Genomic DNA, 27,890 nt, shown 5'->3' on the forward strand with positions numbered 1-27,890 from the left:
CAGGCTGTCTCTGCACTTTGCAGCGTTTGGCGAACTGTTGTAATTTAGGAGGGAGTAAACTCAGATCCTTACACTGACGCTTCCCCCACCCCCGCGCAATCACTAGCGTAAAGAAAGTGCAATAATATTCTCCTGAAATTCAGCATTGACTGTAAGCAGGTGACTGTCTAGTTGCAGTGTGTGGGATCATTCCCCAGTGCCCACATTACATTGCTCCCTCACTGGCCATCTTGCTGGTGTTGTGTTGGACTGGGCCGGGGCTGTCTAACCCAGTGTCAATCAGTCTGTGTTTTTATGGTAGCGTCCCCGCCCTTCTTCAAAGGTCGAGATCCTCCTCCTCAAACAGAGAGAGAGAGAGAGGACTCTTTGCTCAGGGCTCCTCCCAGTGAGCAGAGGCTCTCTGCCTTTCGCGTCCAGAGTCTGGGGCAGTTTCAGCAGGAGAGGAGCTGGGAACAAGGCGGTTGCAGCATGGAATCTCAGAACCAGTCTTCCCTCGTTACCTCGTCTGGAGAAAGCGGGGATGCAGCGGTTTCCTCTTCGGGAGTGTCTCTGGGTGAGTCAGGACTGCGGCGACATTCCCTCCTGAAAGCACCGCATTGCACAGCCCGATCCCAGGCAGGGCCTGGGGCCCTGAACAGCACCATCAGGGACAAGGACAGGGCAGGGCAGGAAGGGACAGAGATGCGCAGGCACCAGAGGGGGTAATGGACTGGGGTGGGGGGGGTGAACGGGAAACGGAAAACGGAAGGGGAATTGGGCGTCGGAAGGGGCAAGGCACAGAGGGGGATCCCCAAACTTTTACCCCCTCACCTACACTCCCCCGCCCCCCTTCACTCCCCCGCCCCCTTCACTCCCCCACCCCCCTTCACTCCCCCACCCCCCTTCACTCCCCCGCCCCCCTTCACTCCCCCGCCCCCCTTCACTCCCCCGCCCCCTTCACTCCCCCGCCCCCCTTCACTCCCCCGCCCCCTTCACTCCCCCACCCCCCTTCACTCCCCCCCCCCCTTCACTCCCCCGCCCCCCTTCACTCCCCCGCCCCCCTTCACTCCCCCGCCCCCCTTCACTCCCCCGCCCCCCTACACTCCCCCGCCCCCCTACACTCTTCCCCCCACCTACACTCTTCCCCCCATCTATACTCTCTCCCCCCCACCTATACTCCTCCCTGCCCCCTTACACTCCCCCCCCCGCACCTTTACACTCCCCCCACCTACATCCCCCCCTTTGCCCCCATCTTCTTCCCACAATCACTGCCCCCCCAGCTCCTATCAACAATGACGTTTCCCCCCCCCCCATGAGTTGACGTTCTGTAACTCTCCTTTGCTCCCTTGTAGCTGACATTGGGGTGACAGAGTATTCAAGGAGAGGTCTGCATTGTTGCCCCTGACACTCTCCATCTCCTGTACTCCCCTTTTGAATAAATGAAGTGCCAGTGTTATCCATGTTGATACACTCTGGACTGGACACCCCCACCCCCCCAAAAAAGAGCATATCATGTAGGTTGAAATTTCTGAAAAATACTGAGGATGGGCCTTTGGTGGAGGTGTTAGTGTTCAGATAATGCACCATTGGTCATTAGAATCTTTATCTACCTTGGTGGCTGGTTGTAGCATTTTCCACTGCATTATCTTGAAGAACTGCTGCGTTCTCCCTTGTGTCATGGCCACCCTTTCAAAAGAGGAGGTCTGGTAATTATCGTGTAGCTGTTGGTGGGAGCTTACTGCATGCAAATAGACTGCATTTCCTATAGTACGCTTCAAACCTATTCGAGTGAGGTAGTCTTTGGTTGTGAAATGTTTTGGATCATTGAGATTGTGAAAGATGTAAATATTTTCTGCAGGATAATCCCAGTGAAAAAATGTCACTGGGGGTCAAAGTCTTGGCACTCCCTTTCTCACAACACTGGGGGCTACCTGTACCAAATGGACTACAGCGGTTCACTCCCACTTTCTCGATGGGCAATAAATGCCCAGCCAGACACACCCACATCCCAGGGCACAAAAAAATACATCTTTAAAAGTTTAAGATGTGAGTGACATGGGACGATGATTGAAAGGTACAATAGGCGGGGTTAAGGCCAAGACAATGAATATGTTCTGGGAGGGGTTAGGTTTTGTTCTTGGAGAAAAAGGGATTAAAGGGGATGGGAATACAGCAGGAACAGAGTTCAATGATCAGATTTATTTGGTGAAGTAGGTTCAAGATCTACTGTTTCTGTGCTCTTTCTGAGGAGGAGGGGGTGTGAAGGCGGCTTTGCCCTCCCTGGAAGACCTCTTTTGCAATCCTGCTTCCTTTCTTCCTGACCAGACATGCTGTTGAGGGGACAGTAGGTCCAAATAGGTTAGGACTGAGTGGGCTTCCTCATGCATCTTGTGCTCACACTGTCTTGTGAGCTTGCTTGATCTCTTTCATCAGCCGGTCAGGATATGAAAGAAGCAGCCAGGGGAACTGTGTCACTGATAACAACTTGGGTTGCAACATCTAATGACCAGACACGGGACTACATGTTCACTTTGTTTGTGGTTTATTTTTTACCTCACTGACAGTGTGATTGTGACACTCAGCTGCTCGTGAACCGTTACACAGCCAACAGCTTTTGACACCCTGATATTTACTTTCTGCCTTTTCCATCTTTTGGAATTGATGGACCTCAATCCCCAATCTGAGCTGCTAGTTTGATGGGGCCACAGTGGTTTTCCTAAGTGTTTGTGGAATCTCACTCATAAGAAATGCAATGCACTATTACAATACAAACTAATTCACTGTTGTATTGTGATTCGTTGCAATATTTGAGAGTCATAGAGATGTACAGCAAGGAAACAGACCCTTCAGTACAACTTGTCCATGCTGACCAGGTATCCTAAATTAATCTAGTCCCATTTTCCAGCATTTGGCCCATATCCCTCTAAACTCTTCCTATTCATTCCCATCCAGATGCCTTTTAAATGTTGTAATTGTACCAGCCTCCACCACTTCCTCTGGCAGCTCGATCCATACACGTACCACCCTCTGTGTGAAAAAGCTGCCCTTTGGGTCACTTTTCTTTTACATCTTTCCCCTCCTCATCTTAAACCAATGCTGTCTAATTTTAGACTCCCCTACCCTGGGGAAAAGATCTTGGCTATTCACCTTAACCATACCCCTCATGATGACGTTTTTTTAAAAAAAACAAAATTGACATCCCTGCCCTGGCCTCTCTTGGTCCCATCTGACATGGTCATTTGACACTTTCTCCTCAGTGGTCCTAAATGTGCTCAGGATGAGATGCTGCCCTCTGCTAAACTCTTCTTTGCTGGACTTGAGCTCCAGGCCACAAGACCATTTGGCCCATCGAGTCTGCTTCTCCATTCAATCATGGCTGATATGTTTCTCAACCCATTTGCCTTCCGTCTCCCCATAACTTTTGATCCCCTTACTAAACAAGAACCTATATATCTCAGTCTTACATGCATGCGATTACTTGGTCTCTACAGGCCTCTGTGTCAATTAGCTCCACCACCTGAAGAAATTCTGAAGAAATTCCTCCTCATCTCAGTTCAAAAGGGTAATTCCTGACACTTTGCCCTCAAATCTTAGTCTCTCCTACAAGTGAAAGCATGTTCTCCACATCCATGCTATCCAGATCTCAGCTTTTAGTAGGTTTCAGAGACATTCCATCTCATCTTTCTAAACTCTATTGAGTATAGACCCAGAGTCCTCAACTGCTTCTCCTATGACAAGCCCTTGATTCCTGAGATCACTGTGTCTAGGGCGTGGATTTGGGGGGCAGGAGGTCATTTTTCAGCTGCAAAATGAAAGCATTACCTGGGATGCCTCCTGGAATAGAATTGCCAGGATGGCACAGTGGTTCAGTGGTTAGTACTGTGGCTTCTCAATACCAGGGACCCAAGGTCAATCTCAGTCTGTGTGGAGTATGCACATTCTCCCCATGTCTGTCTGGGTTTCCTCCCTTAGTCCAAAGATTTGCAGGTTAGTTGGATCGGCCATCCTAAATTTCCCTTGGTGTCCAGGAATGTATAGGTTAGGCAGATTAGCCGAGGGAGTCGCAAGGATAGGATGAAGGGTACGTCTAGGTAGGATGCTCTTAGGAGAGTTGGTGTGGACTTGTTGGGCTGAATGGCCTGTTTCTGCACTTTAGGGATTCTGTGGGAATTGCCTGCTCTTGCTCTCTGCCATGCCCCGCTTGTGAGGAAGTGGCAATCTCTTGGGTGAGTTCAGCAGAGTTGAGAGTGCATAGCTGATGCCTGTGGTGGAGTACCCCCCGACTTTGTGTGTTTAGTGGGGTAGTGCTGCTGATCCATGACGGGGAGGAAGCTGAGCTGTTGGAGGGGAGATAGGTACCAAGAGAATTGGGAAGGAAGGTGAACTTGAACACTGGCACATTCTGTATCCTAACACAATCAGTGTGTAATACTACTGTAATGTGTCTTGGGCTCACATTTTCTGGCTGTTTGTTTATAGTGGGTAATATCAAAATGCTTGCTGCCTTCAGAAAGTACAGGCAGTTCGATCCCTATGAAATTCCCTTTGCAGAGAACTGAGCTCTGGATTGAGCTTGTGTTTGTTTGTCAGCTTCCCCTGGCCTTGGGTAACAGTACATCCATCCTGACTATGAAGTACATAGTCAGAGAGGAGAGCAGGCTGCTGTCTTTCAGGGTGAGTTTACCCTGGAGGATCACCATAGCTCAGGGTTTCACAGTGACCTCAGCCAGAATGGTAATAAAGCCATGTTGTAGATAACACTCTGGCACCTTATGTAAGAACATGAGAATGAGGGGCAGGAGTAGGCCAGTTGGTCCCTCTAACCTGCTTTGCCATTCAATACGATTGTCGCTGAGCTTTTTTTTGGACTCAGCTCCACTTAGCTGCCTGCCCACCATAACCCTTAATTCCTTTACTCTTCAAAAATATATCTATCTTCACCTTATAAATATTCAATGAGGAAGCCTCGACTGCTTCACTGTGCAGGGAATTTCACAGATTCACAACCCTTTGGATGAAGAAGTTCCTCCTCAACTCAGTCCTAAATCTGCTCCACCTTATTTTGAGGCTGTACCCCTTAGGTCTAGTCTCACCCGCCAGTGGGAGCAACCTCCCTGGTTCTATCTTCTGAACAGTGTGATGTTGCAGACAGGGAGGTAGATATTGGTTGGTGGCTTGTTCAGAGTCAGATTGTCTAGTTACAGCACGGAGAGAGTCCCTTCAGCCCATTGTGTCTGGTCTGGTTATCTATTCATCAATATCTTTTTATTTTATTGGCAGCTGTAGTATAAAATCAGCTTCACTGGGAGAGGGTGTGAACACTAATCACAAATTGAAAATAGGTTTCTTTCAGTCTTTGGCAGTACGAGAGAGCAGTTGATTAGTTAATTAGGTAATCAGTAAAATCTATTTCTGCAGTTCAGCTAAGAGTATAAACTCTTGTGGCAGACAGTAGTATATTTAATGCTGAGTGAAATTCTTGATCAGTTGGGGAATCAAGGCTTACTCTAAAGTGTTTGAGAGGACCATTGGATCAGCACTGTTCTTGTTGAATAGCCGAGCAGGTTTGAGGGGCCAAATAGCCAACTCCTGTTCCTATTTCTTTTGGCCTTGCCTTTGAATGAATGAATGAATGATTGATTGTTGTCACATGGAAAGGCAGTGAAAATGTATTGCATTGACATAAGCTGGTGCCATTTTGAGTTACAAGAAGAGTAAAGGAAAATACTAAATAGAGTTGACCTTCGTTGGCTGGGGTCTCAAAAAAGGCTTCTGCAGCGTCCCTGCTCTGGGTCAACTGCAGCCAGGAGTTCCCGCTGACACTGATCCAGCGGGACGTCAGAAAGATGGAAAAAAAAGAACAAGTAAAAAATATGAAGAGAGAGAGAGAGAGAGAGAGAGAGAGAGAGATAGGTAGAGACTGCGGCTGGTCTGGGGCAGTCTCAACCTGAACATGACCTGCTCCTCATTCTCTGGGAGACACCATGTTAGGGTAGAACAGTGTCCGGCTTATCCTGTCATTCCTGCCACCGGAGACTACCTCCTTCACCTGTCATTCACTAGGTTTTAAAAACAATAAAACAAAGCAAAATAAGATTTTTTTAAAAGAAAAAAAAGAAAGGAAATAGATGGGTGTGGACGAGTCCTGGGACTGAGCCCTGCTGCCCTGCCGCCATCTTGAATTTGCTCAGGAAGTCTGTGTTCTAGTCCTCCCAGTCCAGAGGTGTGTTATACCACGTCTGAACTGGTTGTTTTAAAATATTTATAAACCTAAAGCTCATAGTGCAGATTGCAGATAAGAGTTTGGCTAACAGGGAATTCACGAAATTATTTTAATTACGTTTTTTGTTCTCCATTATTCAGTTCCTACCTCTGTAGAAGGAGCAACTGTAGATTAGTATGCTTGCAACGAATAGTCTGTAACATTAAAATATGACAGGGCAACTCAGCCAATTGGCATGTGGGCTGGTATGAATGCACCATGTTCTTGATAAACAAGTGTCCGTCACTATAGAGGTTTATAAAATCATAAGCGGCATGGATAGGATAAATAGACAAAGTCTTTTCCCTGGAGTGGGCAAGTCCAGAACTTGAGGGTGAAGGTTTAGGGTGAGAGGGGAAAGATATGAAAGAGACCTAAGGGGCAACTTTTTCACTCAGAGGGTGGTACGTGTATGGAATGAGCTGCCTGAGGATGTGGTGGAGCTTAGCACAATTGCAACATTTAAAAAAGCATCTGGGTGGGTATGTGAATAGGAAGGGTTTGGAGGGATATGGGCAGGGTGCTGGCAGGTGGGACTAGATTGGGTTGGGATATCTAGTCGGCATGGACAAGTTGAACCAAAAGGTCTGTTTCTGTGCTGTACATCTCTATGACTGGCTGCATAAGGGTTTGAGGGCTCAGTGGAGCCTAGAGTCATTGTGATGATGGTCATGCCATCACACATTGGGAGTGTGCAGGCAGATAGGAAATTCGTGTGCCTATGTGAAAGTCCCTTAAACACCCCGATTGTATCTGCCTCCACCACCACCCCTGGCAATGCATTCCACACCACCATTCTGTAAAAACCCCGTCCCTGTTAGATTAGATTACTTAGTGTGGAAACAGGCCCTTCGGCCCAACAAGTCCACACCGACCCGCCAAAGCGCAAGCCACCCATACCTCTACATTACTCCTTACCTAACACTACGGGCAATTTAGCATGGCCAATTCACCTGACCCGCACATCTTTGGACTGTGGGAGGAAACCGGAGCACACCCACGCAGATACAGGGAGAACGTGCAAACTCCACACAGTCAGTCGCCTGAGTCGGGAATTGAACCCGGGTCTCAGGCGCTGTGAGGCAGCAGTGCTAACCACTGTGCCACCGTGCCGCCCATCTCCTTTGAAATTTCCCCTTCTTACCTCAAATGCAAACCCCCTCATTTTGAACACTTCAGTTCTGGGAAAAAGATTCTGAATGTCAACCCTATCCATCCCTCTCATAATTTTATAGACTTCTATTAAGCCTCACTCAGCCTCTGCTATCTAGAGAAAACAACCAGAGTTTTTCTAGCCCCTCCTTAAAGCTCATAACCCCTAATCCAGATAGCATCCTGGTAAAACTCTTCTGCACACTCTCCAAAGCCTCCACATCCTTCTTGTACTGTGGCAATTAGAATCAAATGCAGTACTTTAAATGTGGCCCAACCAAAGACTTACAGAGCTGCAACATAGCATCCATACTCTTGTATTCAATTCCCCAAACAATAAAGGCAAGTATGCCATACGCCGCCTTCACCACCCTGTCTGCTTTTGTTGCCACTTTCAGGGAGAATTAAGAATACGTGAAGCTCAACCTCCTTTTCCTTTTTGCTATTATTTCTAAAAGACCAATATCCCTGGACATACAGCTCCCAATCTTGGTCATCTTGTTGCCACTTTGCATCAAACTCCTTGACCTCAATTTTTCTCAAATCATCAACAATGTTGGGTATATTATGTGCATTCAGATAACGTGCCTTTGATCATGCCTAAGATTCTTCTCATTAGTATCCAGATTCTATTAGATTCTTGCCTTTATTTCACCTGTTCCTAATTTCACTTATTGCATTTCTACTTGCTATTCACAGTTCTGTTTCCCTCTGATCCAAACTCCCTTTCAATTCCTCAATCCCCTGCCTGTCCAGTTTAAATTCTCCCCAACAGCAAATCTTCTTGAGGCTATTAATTCCAGTCCTACTAGAATGCAACCTGTCCATCTTGTACAGTCCCATCCATCCCACAACCAGTTGCAATGCCTCAGAAATCTGATCTGAAAATATGTTGCTGGTTAAAGCGCAGCAGGTCAGGCAGCATCCAAGGAACAGGAAATTCGACGTTTCGGGCATAAGCCCTTCATCAGGAATGAGGAAAGTGTGTCCAGCAGGCTAAGATAAAAGGTAGGGAGGAGGGACTTGCGGGAGGGGCAGTGGAGATGTGATAGGTGGAAGGAGGTCAAGGTGAGGGTGATACGGTATTGGAACTGGTCCTCCTGGGAGCAGATGCGGCGGAGACGAAGGAATTGGGAATATGGGATGGCATTTTTACAGGGGGCAGGGTGGGAGTAACCAGTGGGGTTCTGTCCTGGTGGCGGTTGGAGGGGCGGGGCTCGCCTACCACCTCACTTACCATCCCACCAACCTCCGTATACAGCATATCATCCGCCGTCATTTCCGCCACCTCCACACGGACCCCACCACCAGGGATATATTTCCCTCCCCTACCCTATCAGCGTTCCGCAAAGACCACTCCCTCCGTGACTCCCTCGTCAGGTCCACACCCCCCCACCAACCCAACCTCCACTCCCGGCACCTTCCCCTGCAACCGCAGGAAATGCAAAACTTGCGCCCACACCTCCTCCCTTACTTCTCTCCAAGACCCCAAGGGATCCTTCCATATCCGCCACAAATTCTCCTGCACCTCCACACACATCATCTATTGCATCTGCTGCACCCGATGTGGCCTCCCCTATACTGGGGAGACGGGCCGCCTTCTTGTGGAACGCTTCATGGAACACCTCTGGGACGCCCGGACCAACCAACCCAACCACCCTGTGGCTCAACACTTTAACTCCCCCTCCCACTCCACCAAGGACATGCAGGTCCTTGGACTCCTCCATCGCCAGAACATAACAACATGACGGTTGGAGGAAGAGCGCCTCATCTTCCGCCTGGGAACCCTCCAACCACAAGGGATGAACTCAGATTTCTCCAGTTTCCTAATTTCCCCTCCCCCACCTTTTCTCAGTCGATTCCCTCGAACTCAGCACCGCCCTCCTGACCTCTCCGCCCCCACCCCACTCCGGCCTATCACCCTCACCTTGACTTCCTTCCATCTATCACATCTCCATTGCCCCTCCCGCAAGTCCCTCCTCCCTACCTTTTATCTTAGCCTGCTGGACACACTTTCCTCATTCCTGATGAAGGGCTTATGCCCGAAACGTCGAATTTCCTGTTCCTTGGATGCTGCCTGACCTGCTGCGCTTTAACCAGCAATATATTTTCAGATCAGATTTCTGAGGCATTGCAACTGGTTGTGGGATGGATGGGACTGTACAAGATGGACAGGTTGCATTCTAGTAGGACTGGAATTAATAGCCTCAAGAAGATTTGCTGTTGGGGAGAATTTAAACTGGACAGGCAGGGGATTGAGGAATTGAAAGGGAGTTTGGATCAGAGGGAAACAGAACTGTGAATAGCAAGTAGAAATGCAATAAGTGAAATTAGGAACAGGTGAAATAAAGGCAAGAATCTAATAGAATCTGGATACTAATGAGAAGAATCTTAGGCATGATCAAAGGCACGTTATCTGAATGCACATAATATACCCAACATTGTTGATGATTTGAGAAAAATTGAGGTCAAGGAGTTTGATGTAAAGTGGCAACAAGATGACCAAGATTGGGAGCTGTATGTCCAGGGATAGTGGTCTTTTAGAAATAATAGCAAAAAGGAAAAGGAGGTTGAGCTTCACGTATTCTTAATTCTCCCTGAAAGTGGCAACAAAAGCAGACAGGGTGGTGAAGGCGGCGTATGGCATACTTGCCTTTATTGTTTGGGGAATTGAATACAAGAGTATGGATGCTATGTTGCAGCTCTGTAAGTCTTTGGTTGGGCCACATTTAAAGTACTGCATTTGATTCTAATTGCCACAGTACAAGAAGGATGTGGAGGCTTTGGAGAGTGTGCAGAAGAATTTTACCAGGATGCTATCTGGATTAGGGGTTATGAGCTTTAAGGAGGGGCTAGAAAAACTCTGGTTGTTTTCTCTAGATAGCAGAGGCTGAGTGAGGCTTAATAGAAGTCTATAAAATTATGAGAGGAATGGATAGGGTTGACATTCAGAATCTTTTTCCCAGAATTGAAATGTTCAAAATGAGGGGGTTTGCATTTGAGGTAAGAAGGGGAAATTTCAAAGGAGATGTTAGGGAGGGGGTTTTTACAGAATGGTGGTGTGGAATGTATTACCAGGGGTGGTGGTGGAGGCAGATACAATCGGGGTGTTTCAGGGACTTTTACGTGGGCACATGAATTTGCAAGGAATGACCAAATGTTCCATCAGTTTTGATAGAAGTTAGGAAACAGGAAGAGGCGGAGAACATGAGGGAACAGTTTACAGCCAAACAATAGTGGTAAGGTCAGGCATGGAGTAAGCCATGAAATTAATTATGCATACAATGTTATAATCGCAACTTAATTTACACTTTCTAGATGAATCAAATTAACACTAATGGTGTGTATGATGAATTACTGGAGTGTGTATCTGTTGAGTTTCTGGAATGGTCTGTTGGGCAGCCAATGAGGTTTCAGACTATTTAAGGGTTAGCATTAGGTAATGAGAATTAATTAATAATATATTGCTGTTAGGAAATATCAAATTTTGCTTTAGATTTGAACATTATGTAATTAATTTTGTAACTTGTGTAAATCTAAAGAAAGGAAATCATGAAGATATGAAGAACCCACTGGTTATGACAGATTAGTTGGTTCCCATAAAGGATTGGGGCAATAGATGAGCAATGCTGGTAATTTCCAGTATTCCATGGTCTCTAAGGCACAAGCACTAATGGGAAAGATGACCTCACTGTGTTGTGTCGAAGGAAGTGTCCTTATAACAATGCCAGTAAGACTGGTAAACTTGAAGATTGGGAGCAATTTAGAACCCCTCAAAGAATGACCAAGCAACTCATCAAGGAAGGCTAATGAAAATTATAAATACAAATCAATGAGTAGCATAAGGGTGAAGTGTAAAAACTGTTTGAATTATGTGAAAAGGAAAAGGTCAGCTAGGAAGGAAATGCCATCTTTCCTTGGTCTGGCCTAAATATGATTCCCGAACCACTGCAATGTGGTTGACTCTTAACTGCTCTCTGTGCAATTAGGGGTGGGCAATAAATGCTGGCACAGCCAGCGGTGCCCACATCTTGTGAATCAATAAAGAAAACATAAAACACATTGCTAAGTGCCAGTGATAGGGAGTGAATGTTTGTGGATGTGGTGCCAATCGAGTGGCCTGCTTTGTTCTGGATGGTGTCTGGCTTATCAAATGTTGTTGGAGCTGCATCCATCTAGGCAAGTGGGAAGTATTCCATCTCACTCCTTTGTGCTTTATAGATGGTGGGACAGGCTTTGGGGAGTCACGAGGGGAGTTTGTTTTTAGATTAGATTCCCTACAGTGTGGAAACAGGCTCTTCGGCCCAACAAGTCCACACCAATCCTCTGAAGAGTAACCCACCCAGACCCATTTCCCTCTGACTAATGCACCTAACACTACGGGCAATTTAGAATGGCCAGTTTACCTAACCTGCATGTCTTTGGACTGTGGGAGGAAACCAGAGCACCCGGAGAAACTCACACAGACATGGGGAGAATGTGCAAACTCCACATAGACAGTTGCCCAAGAATGGAATCGAACCTGGGTTCCTGGTGCTGTGGATACTGTGGCATTCAGTGATGTTATTTAATAAATTGGGGTGATGGTTAGATTCTCTTATGGAGATGGTCAGTGCCTGGCTTTGTGTGATGCAAATATTATTCATCACCTTCAGCCTGGGTGTTGTCTAGGTTTCACTGCATTTGGACTGGGTCTGTATTCACTTGTTTACAGCCTGAGGCATGACTTCGTTGAAACTTATACAATCAAATAGCCCGACAGGGTAGATGTAGTGAGAGCAGGTTTTCCCAGATTGAGTCCAGAACCAGGGGGCGTAATCTCAGGATAAGAGGCAGTATACTGAGGAATGAAATGAGGAGCAATGGTGAGAAAATGTTTGGTACTCAGAGAATGATGAGAAAATGTTTGGTGTTCTCTAGCCCAAAAACTGTGGAAGCTCAATCACTGAGAGTACATTCAATACTGAGATTGCTAGATTTCTGGAGATTAATGATAGTAGGTGATATAAAGTGGCGTGGGTGGTTTTATCGATGATCAGTCATGAGTAGAGCAGGCTTGATGGGCTGAATGGCCTACTAATGTTCCTATGTTTCTTCCAGGTGTGCATTTTCTAGACTGTCCAGCACAGATCAAATAATCTGATGTGGTGTGTCCCCAAACTCTGAGATGGAGAGTGGCATCAGTGTAGTGGATGGTATTGTGTGTGTCACTGTCGATGCATTGGAACGGAGTTGTAACCTCTGAGGGGGAGACTGGGAAACTGAAGTTCTCCATCTCTCTGAAACGATGGTGATTTCTTATGGTGAATAAGATACTGTTTGGCAAGAGGTATTGGTCACCAGAGGTAACCAGGTTGAGGAAAATCGGGAAAAGGACCTGAGGGGGGGGGAGATGAGAATGTTTTATTTGAGACAGCGAGTGGTTGTGACCTGGGATGCACTGCCTGAAAGGGCAGGGGAGAGCAGATTCAACAGGAACATTCAAAAGGAGGGGGAATTGGAAAGTTTTGCAGCGCTGTAGGAGAAAGAGCTGAGGCAGGGAAGTGGACGAATTGGGAAGATCTTTCAGAAAGGCAGTACAGGCACAGTGGGATGAATAACCCTCCACCTTCTCTGTGTGGTTCTACATGATTTGATTATTTTTGAGAACAAGACATTTTTATACATGTACAACTCTGAACCAGGCCATTTGCTCCATTGAGTTGGTGCTAGTGCCTACTGACTCCTTCACTGCAGTTATCTGCTTCCAGCTGATCATCTTGTTTTCTTGTTGGAACAACTGAACTGTTTACCTCTTCCACTTGCTCTGAGAATGGATTCCATGATGTAATGACTCCCTGCCTCACCCAGCCCTGATGGAGGCATTTGGGAACTTGCTGAGATTCTGGAAGTGATGACTTCCCACCTCTAATCCCACCTGCTGGCTGTTAAATCCCAGAAACAGTCAGAGTGCTGGTGAAATTTGGCAGGTCTGGCAGCATCAAGAGAGAGAAAAACAGTTAACATTTTGAGTCCAGCTTTAGGGCTGAACCTACTGAAAAATAGTAGGTTTGTGCTACTGTCAGAGGGATGGAGGAGGATTGAGGGGAACAGATAGAGAAGTGCCCAGAGAAAAAAGATAAAAGGGATTGTTAACTGTAATAGAGGAGTGCCATAGATGAAGAGTAGGTGTTAATAGCAGAAAATAGGTCAGCCCAACTGAGAGCAAACAAGAGACGAGGTTGGGGAGTGTGGAGTCAGAATGAAGGACAGTGATCATGTTGAACTCCGTGTTGAGTCCTGAAGGCTGTAAAGTGTCAAAATGAAAAATGAAGTGGTGTTTGCTCAGCTTGCATTCAGTCTAATTGAAACACAACAGCAAGCCCCAGGATGGAAACATTTCCATGCAGGGGATGGTGTGTTTAAAAAACAAGCTACTGGAAGATTTAGGTCATTTCTAAGCACAGAGAGGAGGTGTGCTGCAAAGCGGTCACCCAGTCTGAGTTTGGCCTACCCAGTGTATAGGAGTCTGCTTTGTGAGCAATGAATACAGCTGACCAGATTGAAAGAAGTACAAGTGAAATGCTGCTTCAGCTGGGAGATTGTTTGGGGCCTTGGACAATGAGGGGGTGTAAGTGAACGATCAAGTGTAACACCTTCTGATATTGGATGGGAAGGTGCCTCTCAATAAGTTCTGAATCCAATTAGCCTCAGAACTTATTGAGAGGCAGTAATCCTTGTGACTTTGAAAGGTATCTTGCTGAACTTGAGTGGAATAATACACTTTGGAGCACTACTGTCATCTGACCCATCCTCTGGCTCACCACAAGCAATGCCATGGAAGATCAGTGAGCCTAGAGAAATGAGGACATTGATGGTGAGAGTAGATGTTTCTGATGATTCAAAAGCAGAGGATAGGAGATGTTACAAGCTGTGCGGACAGTGTTAATGGCTATCTCTGAACTTGTCTGTACTGGTGGGGGTGGGGGTGGGGGCGGGGAGGGGTGATGATGAGGAGTCTGAGTATCTCAGCTGGGAAATGGGCAGAGGCAGGAGACCCATTCTGTCACTGTGTTACAGATTCCCTCAGGGTCTAATTATTTGCTATTTTTATATTTTTCAGATAATTTGCTTTCTTCTTCCTCTCAGCATATCTCTGTAACTGAAGGCAAGTTTAACCCTCTCTACCTTTACTCTCATTTCCCTATAACAGTGTTTATAGGTTTGTAAATTATAAAAATAGAATCTTCAATGTCAGTTTAGCCAGCTTATCACTGAGCCCAGGGCCTAGATTACCATCTGGAGTCAATCGTGGGGTATCTGCCCACTTTTGCCCCACCGTCTCACCAAAACCCAACCTGTTTCCAGTTGTGAGGAGGGGGTGGCTGACCCTTGGATTGTGACTCCTGGGGGAGGTGGAGAGATTGACCGTGGAGATCTAGCCTAGAGTTAAGGCCCAGCCATTGAGTGCCCTGGATGAACATGGAGGGATTCACCCCAAGGGGTAATGCTGGCCTTTCTTTGGTCTCCCCCATGGGTAACAGAAGTATGTCTCCTCGTTCTGCTTTGTGAAAATCCATTTTAGGATCATTTTATTTAAGCTTTCTGTTAAAAATGGCCACATTTTCTGTTGAACATTGGATTATTAATTACCCAGGTACCAGCACATCAAACCCAAAAGAGCGAGGTGAGTGGAAAGGCCAATGGACATGAACACAAGCTGATCATTATCAGTCTATGTTGGTAGACTGCAGCAGTTCAAGAAGGCAGCTCACTACCACCTTCTCAAGAGACATCTAGGGACGGGCAATAAAACTGACCCAGCCAGTGATACCCACATCCCACAAATAAAGTTTTTAAAAGTTTCTAAATGCAATCTTTTAATCATACTTTAATGAATCTGCAAATATATATTGAGACTGTGGTAGTGATTGGGAGTCTGTCCTGAATTGTTATGGTGCAGTGAGACCATTCAGCCCCTCATGTTTGCATCAGCTATCTCAGCATTTTAATTTGATGCCAGTCTCCTCTGTTTTCCTGGTAACCCTGCACATTGCTTCAGTTTAAATAATTTTCTAGCACCCTCTTGAATGGCTTGTCTGAACCAGCCTCCACTATACTTCCAGGCCCTGACCCAACCACTCAGTGTCTAAGAAAACGTTCTCTTTTTTCAATTTGCTGCTTTTGCAAATCACTTCCGACCTTATTGTGGAGTGATCCGGATTCACAAGACAAGGGGGGAGCAGTTTATCTCTCTATAGTTTCTGACCAAATACCTTGTTGTTTTTTGAAAACTTCGTCTAGTCTCCTCCTCTTAGTTTTTCTTGCAGAGGAGAAGACAGTCTCCATTTCTCAATCCATCCTCATCATTGAAGTGTCTTATCGCTGAAACCATTCTCCAATCTTTTCTGCTGTCTCTCCAGTGTATTTAGATTCTTCCTATAATGTGGTCCACAGAACCATAAATTCTATCTGAATTCTAACCAGTGTCCTATATAAGTTCACTATGACCTCCCTCAGACCAGATCAGATTAAACACTGACCACGAACCCACGCATGAAAATAATTGTCATTGAGTTTGAGGAGTCAGTTCTTAGACTCTGAGTTGCTTGGCTTTATTTGTTTTTGTGTCTGTTGCGATAATTCAAAGGGCCCTTTCCATGGGAATTGTCTTTATCCTGGTGTCTCAATGTAATGTTCTAGCATCTCTGGTGTTGAGGTGTGGGATTGTGGGAGGGAGTGGGGTTGCAGAAGGTGAAGTTAAATGTATTTATTCAGTGGTGACAATGCCCTTTCTAAAGGCAGAAGATTATCCAATAAGACCTATCCTTTTCTCTTTGAGTTGTAGTCTTGATGCCTATTACTGGCTGCAGATGTTGTCACATGTTTATGTTGAGTTTTCTGTTCCCTCTTTGTTTGCCATTTTTCTTCCTAACCTCTCCATCTCGTAAGGAGGGGGTTGGTGAGGAGTGCATTTTGCTTGAAGCTGCATTGCTGTTGCTGATTATTTGTGAGGCAAGTCTCCTTCCATGCATGGCTGCTGAGATCGTTTCTGTTCCCCTTGCATCCACATAGCATTGCATGCTGTGAGACTGGTTTGTCTGGTTTTTATGGTTTTCTGAATTTCTCTTGCTGTCTGCTCACAGAGAGATTGCAACTCCAAACGCTCCTCTCTGGTCACAGTCTGTCTGCACAACAGCCGAGCTGTGTGAGCGTTTCTGAGTCGATGGGGTCTTTCCAACCTTCTGCCCTTGGCTCTGTTGTGACATCTGACATGCTGTCAGGTCAAGGTGGATCTTCTGCCTTGATCCCCTCGTTGAAGAAGACTGCTCTGTCAGACACTGAGAAGGAATGTTTTGGACCAGCAGTCACTCAGGGAATGAGCAACCTCTATGGGAATGATTTTGTGAATGACACAACCTTCAGGGGCTCTCAGCCTGGAGGAAGTGTCTTTGATAACTACAGTTGGATGAGCCAACCCAAGCTGGTGTTTGGGAAGCAGGAGTCTCAACAAGTACCGGAAGCAGTCAAGGTTTGTCAAATTGAGAGAGTTCACCATGGGACTGGGGCAGTGCATGCTCCTGAGGAGCCAGCAAAAAGTGACCCTTCTTCAATTGATTCTTCACAAGAAGAAGATTCATTGGAAAGAATTAGTCCTGACTCCCCTTTCGAGGTCCTTGCTGAAATGCAAGAGAAGGGACCTTGTGCTGAAGAGACACCAAAGTCATCACTCATTGTGGATGAGCGCAGGGTGGATCTGAACCTGCCTCAGAAGCCTCTCCCAATCACAGGAGGGATTAAGACTGATCCATTGAGTGAAGCAGTGTCCAAACACAAAGCCGAAACAGTTGCTGCCATTGGACCAAGGTCTGATTTGAAGACAGGAGACCTTCCACAGGCTTTGCACTGCCCTCGAGTGGGTGACCAGCCGGAGATTCCTGATGGACAAAGCAACATTGCAGAAGATGTCTTCAGGCCAAATGCCACCACAGGAGGCGGGATGTCCGCGGACATAGCTTCCAAAAGCTTTCAACCTTCTGTATGTGGATCAATGAGTAGACCACAGGATTTGATTCCTGGAGACCCACTGTCTCAGCCGTTTGATAAAAGAAAGGTAGTCTGCGGTCTTGAAATGGACCTGGATCTTTCTGAGAGGATATTGGAGCCAGCACGCGGCCCTGGAACTGATGGACTCTCTCCTTATTCGCTGATCAAGATTACCCCAGATGAGGCTGTGAACCCTTCAGTGCAAATACCCACATCCACCAGTGCAGGCATCAAGACTCTGCCTGATGTTGGACACGGGTATCCGATTGACCCTGTAAGTAAGAGCAGTGAGCCCTTAGCAGAGGTACCATCCAGAGACCCAGTGGATGAGCCACAGCCTTTGAAGAAAGAAGCAAAGGAGATTTCTCCCGGTAAGGAAACTCGCCAACCCCCTGAAGATCCAACTTTAAACTGGGGCAGCTCGCAATGTCCAACACTTGAAGGAACCACTGCCCTTGACCATGTTCTATCTGCAAGATTGGAGATGGCAGAGGCAGATAGTTCTGGAGAATCAGATGACACTGTTATTGAAGATGTCAAATCCAGTCCAGTGGGGACCCTACTGTATAGGAAGGAGAAATTGGGTGATATAGGCACCACTGAGAAACTGGTTTGTGCTCCAGTATTAAATGTTAGGGAAAGCAGAGAACAGGTGCTGAGTGACCGACAGAGAGAGTCTGTGAACCTTCAATCCACAGGCCCTGGAGGAGATAGAACACAATCTGCAGAAACCAAAGACCATCCAGCAGAAAGTCCAATACTGCCTGGAGCCTCACCTGGGCTTGGTCACAGTGGAGACATGGTGCTGGAGCAAATACCAATAACTTCACAAGAAGTGGTACCTTCAGATACTGGTGTTTCCCCTTACCCATCTGCAGCTGCCAGTCACCAGTTAGATATGCATATGTCTACGGAGGAAGGAACTGGCAAATGTGAGCCAAGATCCAGTTCTCCGATCTTGTCAACCTTGTCTGATGTGGACCAATCACACTGGCACCCACCTGGCCTGTCTCCAACTGATCCTGCCACCACGCAGCTGTCAGCAGACTCTCCTGTCTCCGCTGACGGTGCTGATACTGAAGAGCTTTCTATGGTGGAAGGACCTTCTCCTTTACAAGAGATGATCTGGAGATCAGCAAGATCGCAAAGGGGCCACGTTCTCGGGGGAATGCAGCCTGCCCCAGTGGCAACAGCTCCACCCCAATCAATCGTTGTCAAATCCACACCCATAGCCATTGAAACCCCTTCACTCATTGTCAAATCAACCTCTGGACCAGGAGGGGCCCTGGAGGGAGCTGCTGAGGGAACAGCGAGGGCCCTGGAGGGAGCGGCTGAGGGAACAGCGAGGGCCCTGGAGGGAGCGGCTGAGGGAACAGCAAAGGCGCCAGAGGGAGTTGCCACAGGAGCGGTGAGGGTCCAGGAGGGAGCAGGTGAGGGAGCAGCCAAGGCTTCCGATTCCATGTCACCATCTTCAGTGGGATTGACTGGAGTCCAACAACCAGCTGTGAAACAGGAAGTCACCAAACCCAGCCCTTCAGGAAGGAGGGACACACAGAATGATCTAAGAGCCAAAGATGGACAGAGCTCCTTAGGGTCTGGTGACAGAGCCCAGCCCCAGTTAACCACAACTCCCCAGGCACTGAGCAAACTAACCCCCCAGCAATACCCTGCCATCGAGAAAACGGGAATAGTCAAAGGCACAGCCCCTTGTCTGGCCCAGCCCCTCGTGGACATAGCCCCTCCCAGTGATTCCAAAGTGAGACCAGAGCTGAAACCACAAACTGTCTTGGAGCCTGTGCAGATGGAAAGGCCTGTTGGTGGGGCGGCTTCTGATAGGCTGAGTAAAATGGCAGGTAAAAGCTTTGCTCTCTGTACCTTCCTCATTTGATGAACTGCACCCATTGTCTTTAACCCATTTGTCATCCCCTTCATAAATCTGACCTACGTGCACTGAGCTGTCTGTCTGCTGAAGTCTGTCTGTGTGAATCCCCACCAACAGCCTCAAGGTGTGTGAGATCCTGTTGGTTTATTTGTTTAGATTATCACCCCATGTTCAAATCCCTCTGTGGCCTTAACCCTCTCTATCTCTCTCACTTCCTACAATCCCCCACACTCCTCCCTATCTCTATGACCTCCTCCGGCCCCTATATATTCTCCCTATCTCTGTGTCCTCCTCCAGCCCCTGCAATCCCTCCCAATCTCTGTCACTACCTCGGGTTCTGGCCTCTCCAGCATCCCCCAGTTCCCATTGCTCCACCATTGGAGGCACCTGGGGCCCAGACTTGGGAATTCCCTCCCTAAACCTCTCTGCATCTCTCCCTCCCCCTCCTGGTCTCCTGGAGGTTAGAAGGCTGAGAGGTTCTCATTCTCCCTACTCCGAGTCCTCGCTTTTGATGATGGTATAACTCATGGTGAGTTGGTGGTGGGAAGGTCATTTGGTTGTGGGTGGTAACACTCCCAGATATTAAAACCAAGAAGGAGAGGTGATCTCATTGAAAGGTAAAAGATGCTGGAAGGTCTGGACAGGCTGAATGCCTAGAGGATAGGCTGGAACTGATAGGAGGGGTGGAGGCCAGAGGAAGTTTGAGGGAAAGGGCACTCTTATTGAGGACAGATGTGGACAAATGTCTTGTGTCACAGGGTGATTAGTATTCAGAAATCTGTGTTCTGTAGGAGGTAGTGGTGACTGGATTTATCTGGAGTTGAGTTAGATTTTGGATGGGAAATGTTTGTAAACCAGTTGACAAAATTCCTGTTCTGAGTGACTGATGGAGCAGAATACACGTTGGTTCTGCTATTGGCCAGTTCTAGTTTTGTTGATTTTTACCTCCCTCATTCAGTGCCCTCTGCACCATTTATTAAATTCAATCTCCAACATCCGCAATGGCAGGATTCAAACCCAAGTCTCTGGGATATTGCCCGACTCTCTGGGTTAATAGCTTAGTTATAAAACCACTAGGTCATTGCCTCCCCTTATGGTTTATGTTGCTGCAAAGTAGAGGCTCACTAGATGGGTGCATCTCTGGCTAGGCCAGCACTTAATGCCCGTCCCTAATTGTCCAGTGGGTAATTATGTCACCCATGTTGTTGTGGATCTGGAGTCACATATAGGCCAGACCAGGTAAGAATGGCAGATTTCTTTCACTGAAGGATGTTAGTGACCCAGATGGTTATTCTGACAATCAACAATAGTTTCCGTGGTCATCAGTAGACTCTTAATTCTCGATTCTTTATTCAGTTCAAATCCCTGCATCTGCCATAATGGGATTTGAATTCGGGTCCCAAATGCATTAACTGAGTTTCTGGATTGATGGTATCCCTAAACCATTGCCTTCGCAGTAGGGCACAGCAAGATCCCAGGCACGGCATACGAGACTGGTCAGATCGTCAATTTGAATGATGTTGTGTAGCCAGCGTAGCACTGCCACAGCACTGCGCTGGGAGTATTAGCCTGGAAGATGCAGTCAAGTTCTTTGGTGAGACCGGGATCGACCTTCTCCCATGTCAGGTGAGAGGATCTTTTGCAAGTTGTGGGGAAAGGAGAGGTGTTGAAGGGGTTATGTTCCCCCGTTCCTCAAAGAAGCTACTCAAAATATGTTTCTTCTGCAGTAGAACTGAAGAAGAGTCAGACCAGAATCGAATTCTGAACTATTTCTCTCTCCATTGATGCAGTCAGACCTGCCGGGTTTCTCCAACATTCAGTTTGTTTCTGCTACCACCCACACTCCTCTGCACTTTGCAGTCACCCCTATTGCTTCACCTTTGGCCCTCTGATTTGTTATAGAATAGGGGCAAAGGGTTAATTTTGAAAATGTTCTTTAGTAAGTTTTCTGCATGTTGTTCACAGGCATTCCATGAATAGAAGAGCTCTTTATTCCTTGTCTGCGATGCCTGAGACTTACTCAACTTTGCTGCCTGCTGGCTATAGACTTTCGCTACCCTGTGACAGGGAATGGTTTACATGCTTCTATTTTGAATGTTTATATTGGCAAATCGAATGCTTAAACATTCAGAAAGTGTTACTGAGGATTATGACAGTGGGACATGCAGAATAATCAGTGTCCCATGTGGTGAGCTGTTGAGGCCAAATTTAAACACAATCCTTGTCATCATAGAATCTCTGCAGCGTGGAAACAGGCCCTTTGGCCTAACAAGTCCACACTGAGCCTCTCAAGAGAAACCCACTTAGACCCATTCCCCTACCCTATATTTACCCCTGACTAATGCACCTAACCTACATATCTGTGAACACTTAGGGAAATTTAGCATGGTCAATTCACCTAACCTGCACGTTTTTGGATTGTGGGAAGAAATTGGAACACCCGGAGGGGAAACACAGACACTTGGAGAATGTGCAAACTCCACACAGACAGTCGCTTGAGGCTGGAATCAAATCGGGTCCCTGGCACTATGTAGCAACAGTGCTAACCAGTGTGCTGCCCACATTGAGTTGCAATGAGAGAGTGGAGGAAAACTGGACCAGGAACTGGAGATGTTATTAACTCCAGACTTGATCCTGAGTTTTAAACGAGTAGGTTCAATGATCGCATTAGTAACAGAAATGTCCTCCTGTAAACATGTTATGTTGTAATTACACCTCCTCCCTTATTGGTTGTTCAATGATCTCCCACCCCACTCCCAAACTGGAATACAAAAAATAAAGACCAGGAGTAGGCCATTCGGCCCCTTAGGCCTGTTCCATCATTCAACCAGATCATAGCTAACCTTCCCCCTCAACACCATATTTCTGTCCTACCTCATTTGCTTTGGTGTCTTTGTCATTTAGAAACCTGTGAATTCATTAACCTGCCCATTGATAGAGTATCCAAAGCCTCTGGGATATAGAAATCCACAAAGATTCACTATCCTCTGACTGAAGGGATTCCTCCTTATCTCTGTCCTGAATGGTCTGCCCTTTCCCTGAAATCATCCCAGCTTCGAGATGCTGCTCCCTCCTCCCAGGCTGGGGAAAACAGTTGTTTGGCGGGTAGACTCAATGGGCCGCATGGCCTCTTTCTGTACTGTGGGGATTCCATGGTCCTGTCTACTTCCAATTTGTCGAGCCTTGTAAGAGTTGTGCGTGTTGCAATGAGATTACCTCTCATTCTTCGAAACTCTGGAGAATCCAGGCCTAGTCTCCTCCAAATCCCCTTGTGGGATAGTCTCGTCAGGTAGGGATTGAGTCATTACAGTGTGTCTGTTGACAGTTGTTATAAATGAACAGGCAGGAATTTATAATGGGGGAGGGGTGTATTGTTTATGTGCAGTATACTGTAAAACTAACTGCTTGGTGAAAGATGAGGTCATGAGGGTGTCTCTGCTCCTTGTGACTGTATCATGCTATGAGTTTAGTGGTTAATTTCAGAGTGGAATTTTCATGTAGTGATTTATCCTAGTGAATCGAGATGAATGAAGAATGCTTACTCAGTGGAATTTAGAAGAATGGAGAGTGGGGTGTTGGAAATCTTAAAGAAACATATAAAATTATGAAGGGAATAGATAACCAGGGAGGTTGTTCCCACCGGTGGGTGAAACTAGAACTAGGGGTCATAGCCTCAAAATACAGGGGAACAGATTTCAGACTGAGTTGAGGAGGAATCTCTTCACCCAAAGTGTTGTGAATCTATGGAATTCCCTGCCCAGTGAAGCAGTTGAGACTACCTCATTTAAATGTTTTTAAAGCAAAGTTAGATTTTTGAACAGCAAAGGAATGAAGAGTTATGGTAAGAGGACAGGTAAGTGGAGCTGAGTCCACAAAGAAATCAGCCATAATCTTATTGAATGGCGGAGCAGGCTTGACTGGCCATATCGTCTACTCCTGCTCCTAGTTCCTGTGTTGTCCTTACCCTAGCGTATTCCCAAGCCTGGACTTTGCATTTGCATTGTGGATTTCTCAGGGGCATTCTCCCCTGTGCACCCTCATAAATATCCCATAATTGCTGTCGTTAATCTGACGACCCCCACCCCAAAACACACACACACACACACACACACACACACACACACACACACACACACACACACACACACACACACACACACACACCTATCAGTGCTGGGGGAAAGGGACTGAATGGTGCTAAAGACTGAGGAATCCCCCCCCCCCCCCCGCCCCCCCAGACCTGTTTGGATGCAGCCTAGCGTACTAAAGAATACTAAAACCTTTATAGTCTAAAAGATGAAAGAGACAGCCGAAGTAACTTGCTCATTACCTTAACATCTGTCATTGGGAAAACACTAGACTGTATTCTAAAGGAGGTAATAGTGCAGTGTTCTTACAAATTTTTTATTTTCTTCTGTGACAATCTCTGAGATCTGACTCAGAAACCAATGCTGCGAATGGTGTCAACACAACAAGGTAAAAACAATGACTGCAGATGCTGGAAACCAGATTCTGGATTAGTGGTGCTGGAAGAGCACAGCAGTTCAGGCAACATCCAAGGACCAGTAAAATCAATGTTTTGGGCAAAAGCCCTTCTTCAACACAACAATCCCTGGGCATGGAAGGTCAGAGTCAGGGTCTAGAAGGAATGTTCACAGCAGAGTATTTGGAAATGTGTAATGTGATAGAGCAAAGACAGCATGACTTCATGAGGGGGAAACCATGTCTGACAAGTTTATTACAGTTCTTTGAACAGATAGCAGTCAGGATAGATAAAGGGGAAGCAGTAAACAAAATATGTCGGATTTCCAAAAGGCATCTGATAAGGATTTTGTTTAATTCATTCATGGGATGTGGACGTCACTGGCTAGACCAGCATTTACTGTCCATCCCTAATTGCCCAGAGGGCAGTTAAGAGTTAACCACATTGCTGTGTGTCTGGAGTGAAATGTAGATCAGATCAGGTAAGGATGGCCGTTTCCTTCCCTAAATGACATTAGTGAACCAGATGGGTTTTTTTTCCAATACTGGATCCATGGCCACCTTTAGATCCTAATTCCAGATATTTTTATTTAATTCAAATTCCACCATCTGCCTTGGCAGGATTCAAATCCGAATCTCCAGAACATGACCTGGGTCTCTGGATTAACAGTCCAGCGATAATACCATTAGTCCATCACCTCCCCTCTATGGTACTGCACATACAGCTATCTAATAAGCCAAGAGCCCATGAGGGTAGTATTTAGCATGGATAGAGGATTAGCTAATGAAGACTAAGTGGTGGAATGTGGCATCCATTTTCAGGATTTCAACCTGTAACTAGTAGAGCTGAGGCTGCAATTATTGACAATATCTGTTGATGACTTTTATGAAGAAACGAAAAATGCTGTAATTGAGCTTGTGGATGACAAAAATAGGTGGGAAGTTAAATGCTGAGGATGACACCAAGTCTGCAGAGGGATACAGACTGGTTGAGTGAGTGGTAAAACTTGACAGATGGAATATAATGTGGGAAGCTGCGAGGTTCTGCACTTTGGCAGGAAGAATACAAAAGCTGAATATTATTTCAATGGAGAAAAACTGCAGAAAGCAGCAGAACAGAGGGAGGTGGGGAGTCCTCATTCATGAATCACAAAAAGTGAGCATCCAAGTTCATTGGGTAATAGAGAAGGCAAATGTTGGCATTTATTTCAAATGGAACATAAAATAGGGAGTTTTTGCTTAAACTATACAAGGCACTAGTCAGGTCTCAGCTGGAATATTGTAAACAGTTTTCATCCCCTTATAATAAGAAAGATACGCTAGTATTGGAGAGAGTCCACAGAAGGTTCACTTGGCTGATCCTGGGTGAGGAGGGAGACTGAAGTTGGAAGTTGGAAGAACTAAAAATATTCAAGATTCTTAGACTTGATAATGTAGCTGCAAAGAGGTTGTTTCCCCTTTTTGGATGAGTTTACAATCAGAGAGCACAATCTGAGGTCACCCTTTTAAGACCAACAAGCTTCTTTGAGGCTAGCAATCTGGGGAATCGTTCACTGCAGAGGGCTGCTGTGTAAGTATATCGGGATTGAGAGAGACAGATCTTTAATTACTAAGGGAATGAAGGGTTATGGGGAAAAGGCAGGAAAGTGGCATTGAGGATTATCAGATCACATTCAATGGGGAGGGGTAGACTTAATGGGCTGAATGGTCTACAGTTTGCCCTTGAGGCATGGCCTTATTTTCACTGGCTCTGATTTGAAGAAGGTTATGTTGGGGACTGATTTGGATTGTGTCAGTAATCTTGTTTGTACAGTCTGTGTGAATGAGTTGTTTGTGTACAAAGAGTAGATTAGGTCATTGCTCTGTTATCCAGTCAGCTGCTTCACACTCTCAGCTCCGAATCAGTCACAGCTTTGATGCATTCTGACGACTCTCCTTATTTTCCCTCTGTCTCCTGCTCCTTTATTCCCCAGGTGTGACTGTGGCAGTATGGGATATGATGTTAATGCCTTCAATAAATAAGTATTCATTTTTACAGAGATTACCAGAGAGGGGAAGGATGGGTGATATTGGCTGTGTGGGCTGAACAGCCCATAGGGACTCCCTGGGCTGCTGGTCATTTGTGTGTGTGTGTCTCCCTCTTTTTTTTCCTCATCCTCTATTTCTCACCCTCTCTTTCTCTCTGTTTGCCCCGCTCTCTCTCACCCCACGCCTTCACCCCCACCGCTCTCTCCTTCCGCCCCCCTCGCCCTCTCCTTTTTTTTTCTCTTTCTCTTGCTCTCACTTGTGCCCTCTCCCTCTAGCCACTGAAAGTGTTTGATTGTCCCTATACCTGTATCGTGGCTGCCTGGTCTCTGACACACAACTCATTGTGTTTATTGTCTATCTGTCCACGTGCTGGTGATGACAGTGCTGCTGCTTGCAGCCTCACTTAGTGTTCACACCAAACGTAGCTCCCACATGTTATCCCTAGCCCCTGGAGGCTCACTGTTCTACCTGCACCACCATGTTCCCATTGAGAGAGGTCACCTCATTCCAGTGATCACTGGGGTGGGGATGGGGCCTGGCCCACATGCACACCCGCTGGGGAGAGTTTGGTGTTAGACCCATTGGACTGTCACTTGAGTACCTGGCTTCAGCTTCAGGTTGGTTCAGTCCTTTATCAGGGGGTGTCCCAAGCTTTAATGGTGTGTGGATGGATGAGACTGTGGGGTGTCTCCCACTTTGATTTGGGCAAGTAAATGCTTCATAGTGAGGTGCATAGGGCTAGGCAAGGTGTGAGTGGGGCAACATGCCCACACCTGGCTCAGAGGCCTTGTGCATGACCCAAGAGACTGAGTGCTTTTAGATTGACACATCCAAGGTTGTTCATTTCACACCCACGCACCACCTTCCACCCCTTCCATCACTGCTGTAGATGTGCCTTGGGGAGAGACCGAGGGTGCACTAGGAATGTATCTGCCATGGTTCCTGATGAATATGGTTTTTCTCTCTCTCCCTCTACAGTGAAGGATTTGATCTACTGGCGTGATCCTAAGAAGACAGGGGTTGTGTTTGGGTCCATTCTGACCTTGTTGGTCTCGCTGGCAGTGTTTAGTGTGGTCAGTGTGTTGGCCTATCTTGTGCTGGCTTTGCTGTCCGTCACCATCAGTTTCCGCATCTACAAGTCCGTGGTACAGGCTGTGCAGAAAACCAACGATGGAAATCCCTTCAAGTAAGATTGCGCTTCAAAAGCCATTTCAGCAAATGTCTATTTGATCATTTCCACTTCCTATTCCCCCTCCAGTTCCTCCCCTGAGGTTGGGGTTGTGGTTTAGGGTGGGGTGGGGTATAGCATATCTGAAGATTCACAGATATTTCATAGTCTTTGGGCAGTGTGTGGTTCCATCCAGAGACACCGTCTTGCAGATTGTATGGAGGACTCCGGCATCCCTGTCTTAGAACATAGAACATAGAAAAATACAGAGCAGTACAGGCCCTTGGCCCTCAATGTTGCACCGATCCAAGCCCACCTAACCTACACTAACCCACTTGCCTCCATATGCCTATCCAATGCCCGTTTAAATGCCCATAAAGAGGGAGAGTCCACCACTGTTACTGGCAGGGCATTCCATGAACTCATGACTCGCTGAGTAAAGAATCTACCCCTAACATCAGTCCTATACCTCCCACCCCTTAATTTAAAGCTATGCCCCCTCGTAATATCTGACTCCATACGTAGAAAAAGGTTCTCATGGTCAACCCTATCTAAACCCCTAATCATCTTGTACACCTCTATCAAGTCACTCCTAAACCTTCTTTTCTCCAATGAAAATAACCCCAAGTGCCTCAGCCTTTCCTCATATGATTTTCCTACCATACCAGGCAACATCCTGGTAAACCTTCTTTGCACCCGTTCCAGTGCCTCCACATCCTTCCTGTAGTATGGCGACCAAAACTGCTCACAATACTCCAGATGAGGCCGCACCAGAGTCTTATACAACTGCAACATGACCTCAGGACTCCGGAACTCAATTCCTCTACCAATAAAAGCCAGTACGCCATATGCCTTCCTCACAGCACTATTTACCTGGGTGGCAACTTTCAGAGATCTGTGTACATGGACAC

The 27,890-nt window shown here is 46.6% G+C and overlaps 1 protein-coding gene across 2 annotated transcripts in view; it reads left to right on the forward strand.

The window, feature by feature from the left end:
- The first annotated feature begins 254 nt into the window (after positions 1–254).
- LOC132836357 (reticulon-3-A-like) overlaps positions 255–27,890 on the forward strand; it is a 34,397-nt gene continuing 6,761 nt past the window's right edge. Inside the window, exons 1-3 of one of the 2 annotated variants that reach the window (XM_060855838.1) lie at positions 255–553; positions 14,496–14,540; positions 26,790–26,997. In XM_060855838.1, the coding sequence (XP_060711821.1) occupies positions 295–553; positions 14,496–14,540; positions 26,790–26,997 (512 nt within the window). In that variant the 5' untranslated portion in view covers positions 255–294. The remainder of the gene's footprint in view (positions 554–14,495; positions 14,541–26,789; positions 26,998–27,890) is intronic. The other variant, XM_060855839.1, reaches the window with a different exon arrangement.

Source organism: Hemiscyllium ocellatum, chromosome 46 (genome assembly GCF_020745735.1).
Source record: "Hemiscyllium ocellatum isolate sHemOce1 chromosome 46, sHemOce1.pat.X.cur, whole genome shotgun sequence".
In the NCBI taxonomy this organism is placed as follows: domain Eukaryota; kingdom Metazoa; phylum Chordata; class Chondrichthyes; order Orectolobiformes; family Hemiscylliidae; genus Hemiscyllium; species Hemiscyllium ocellatum.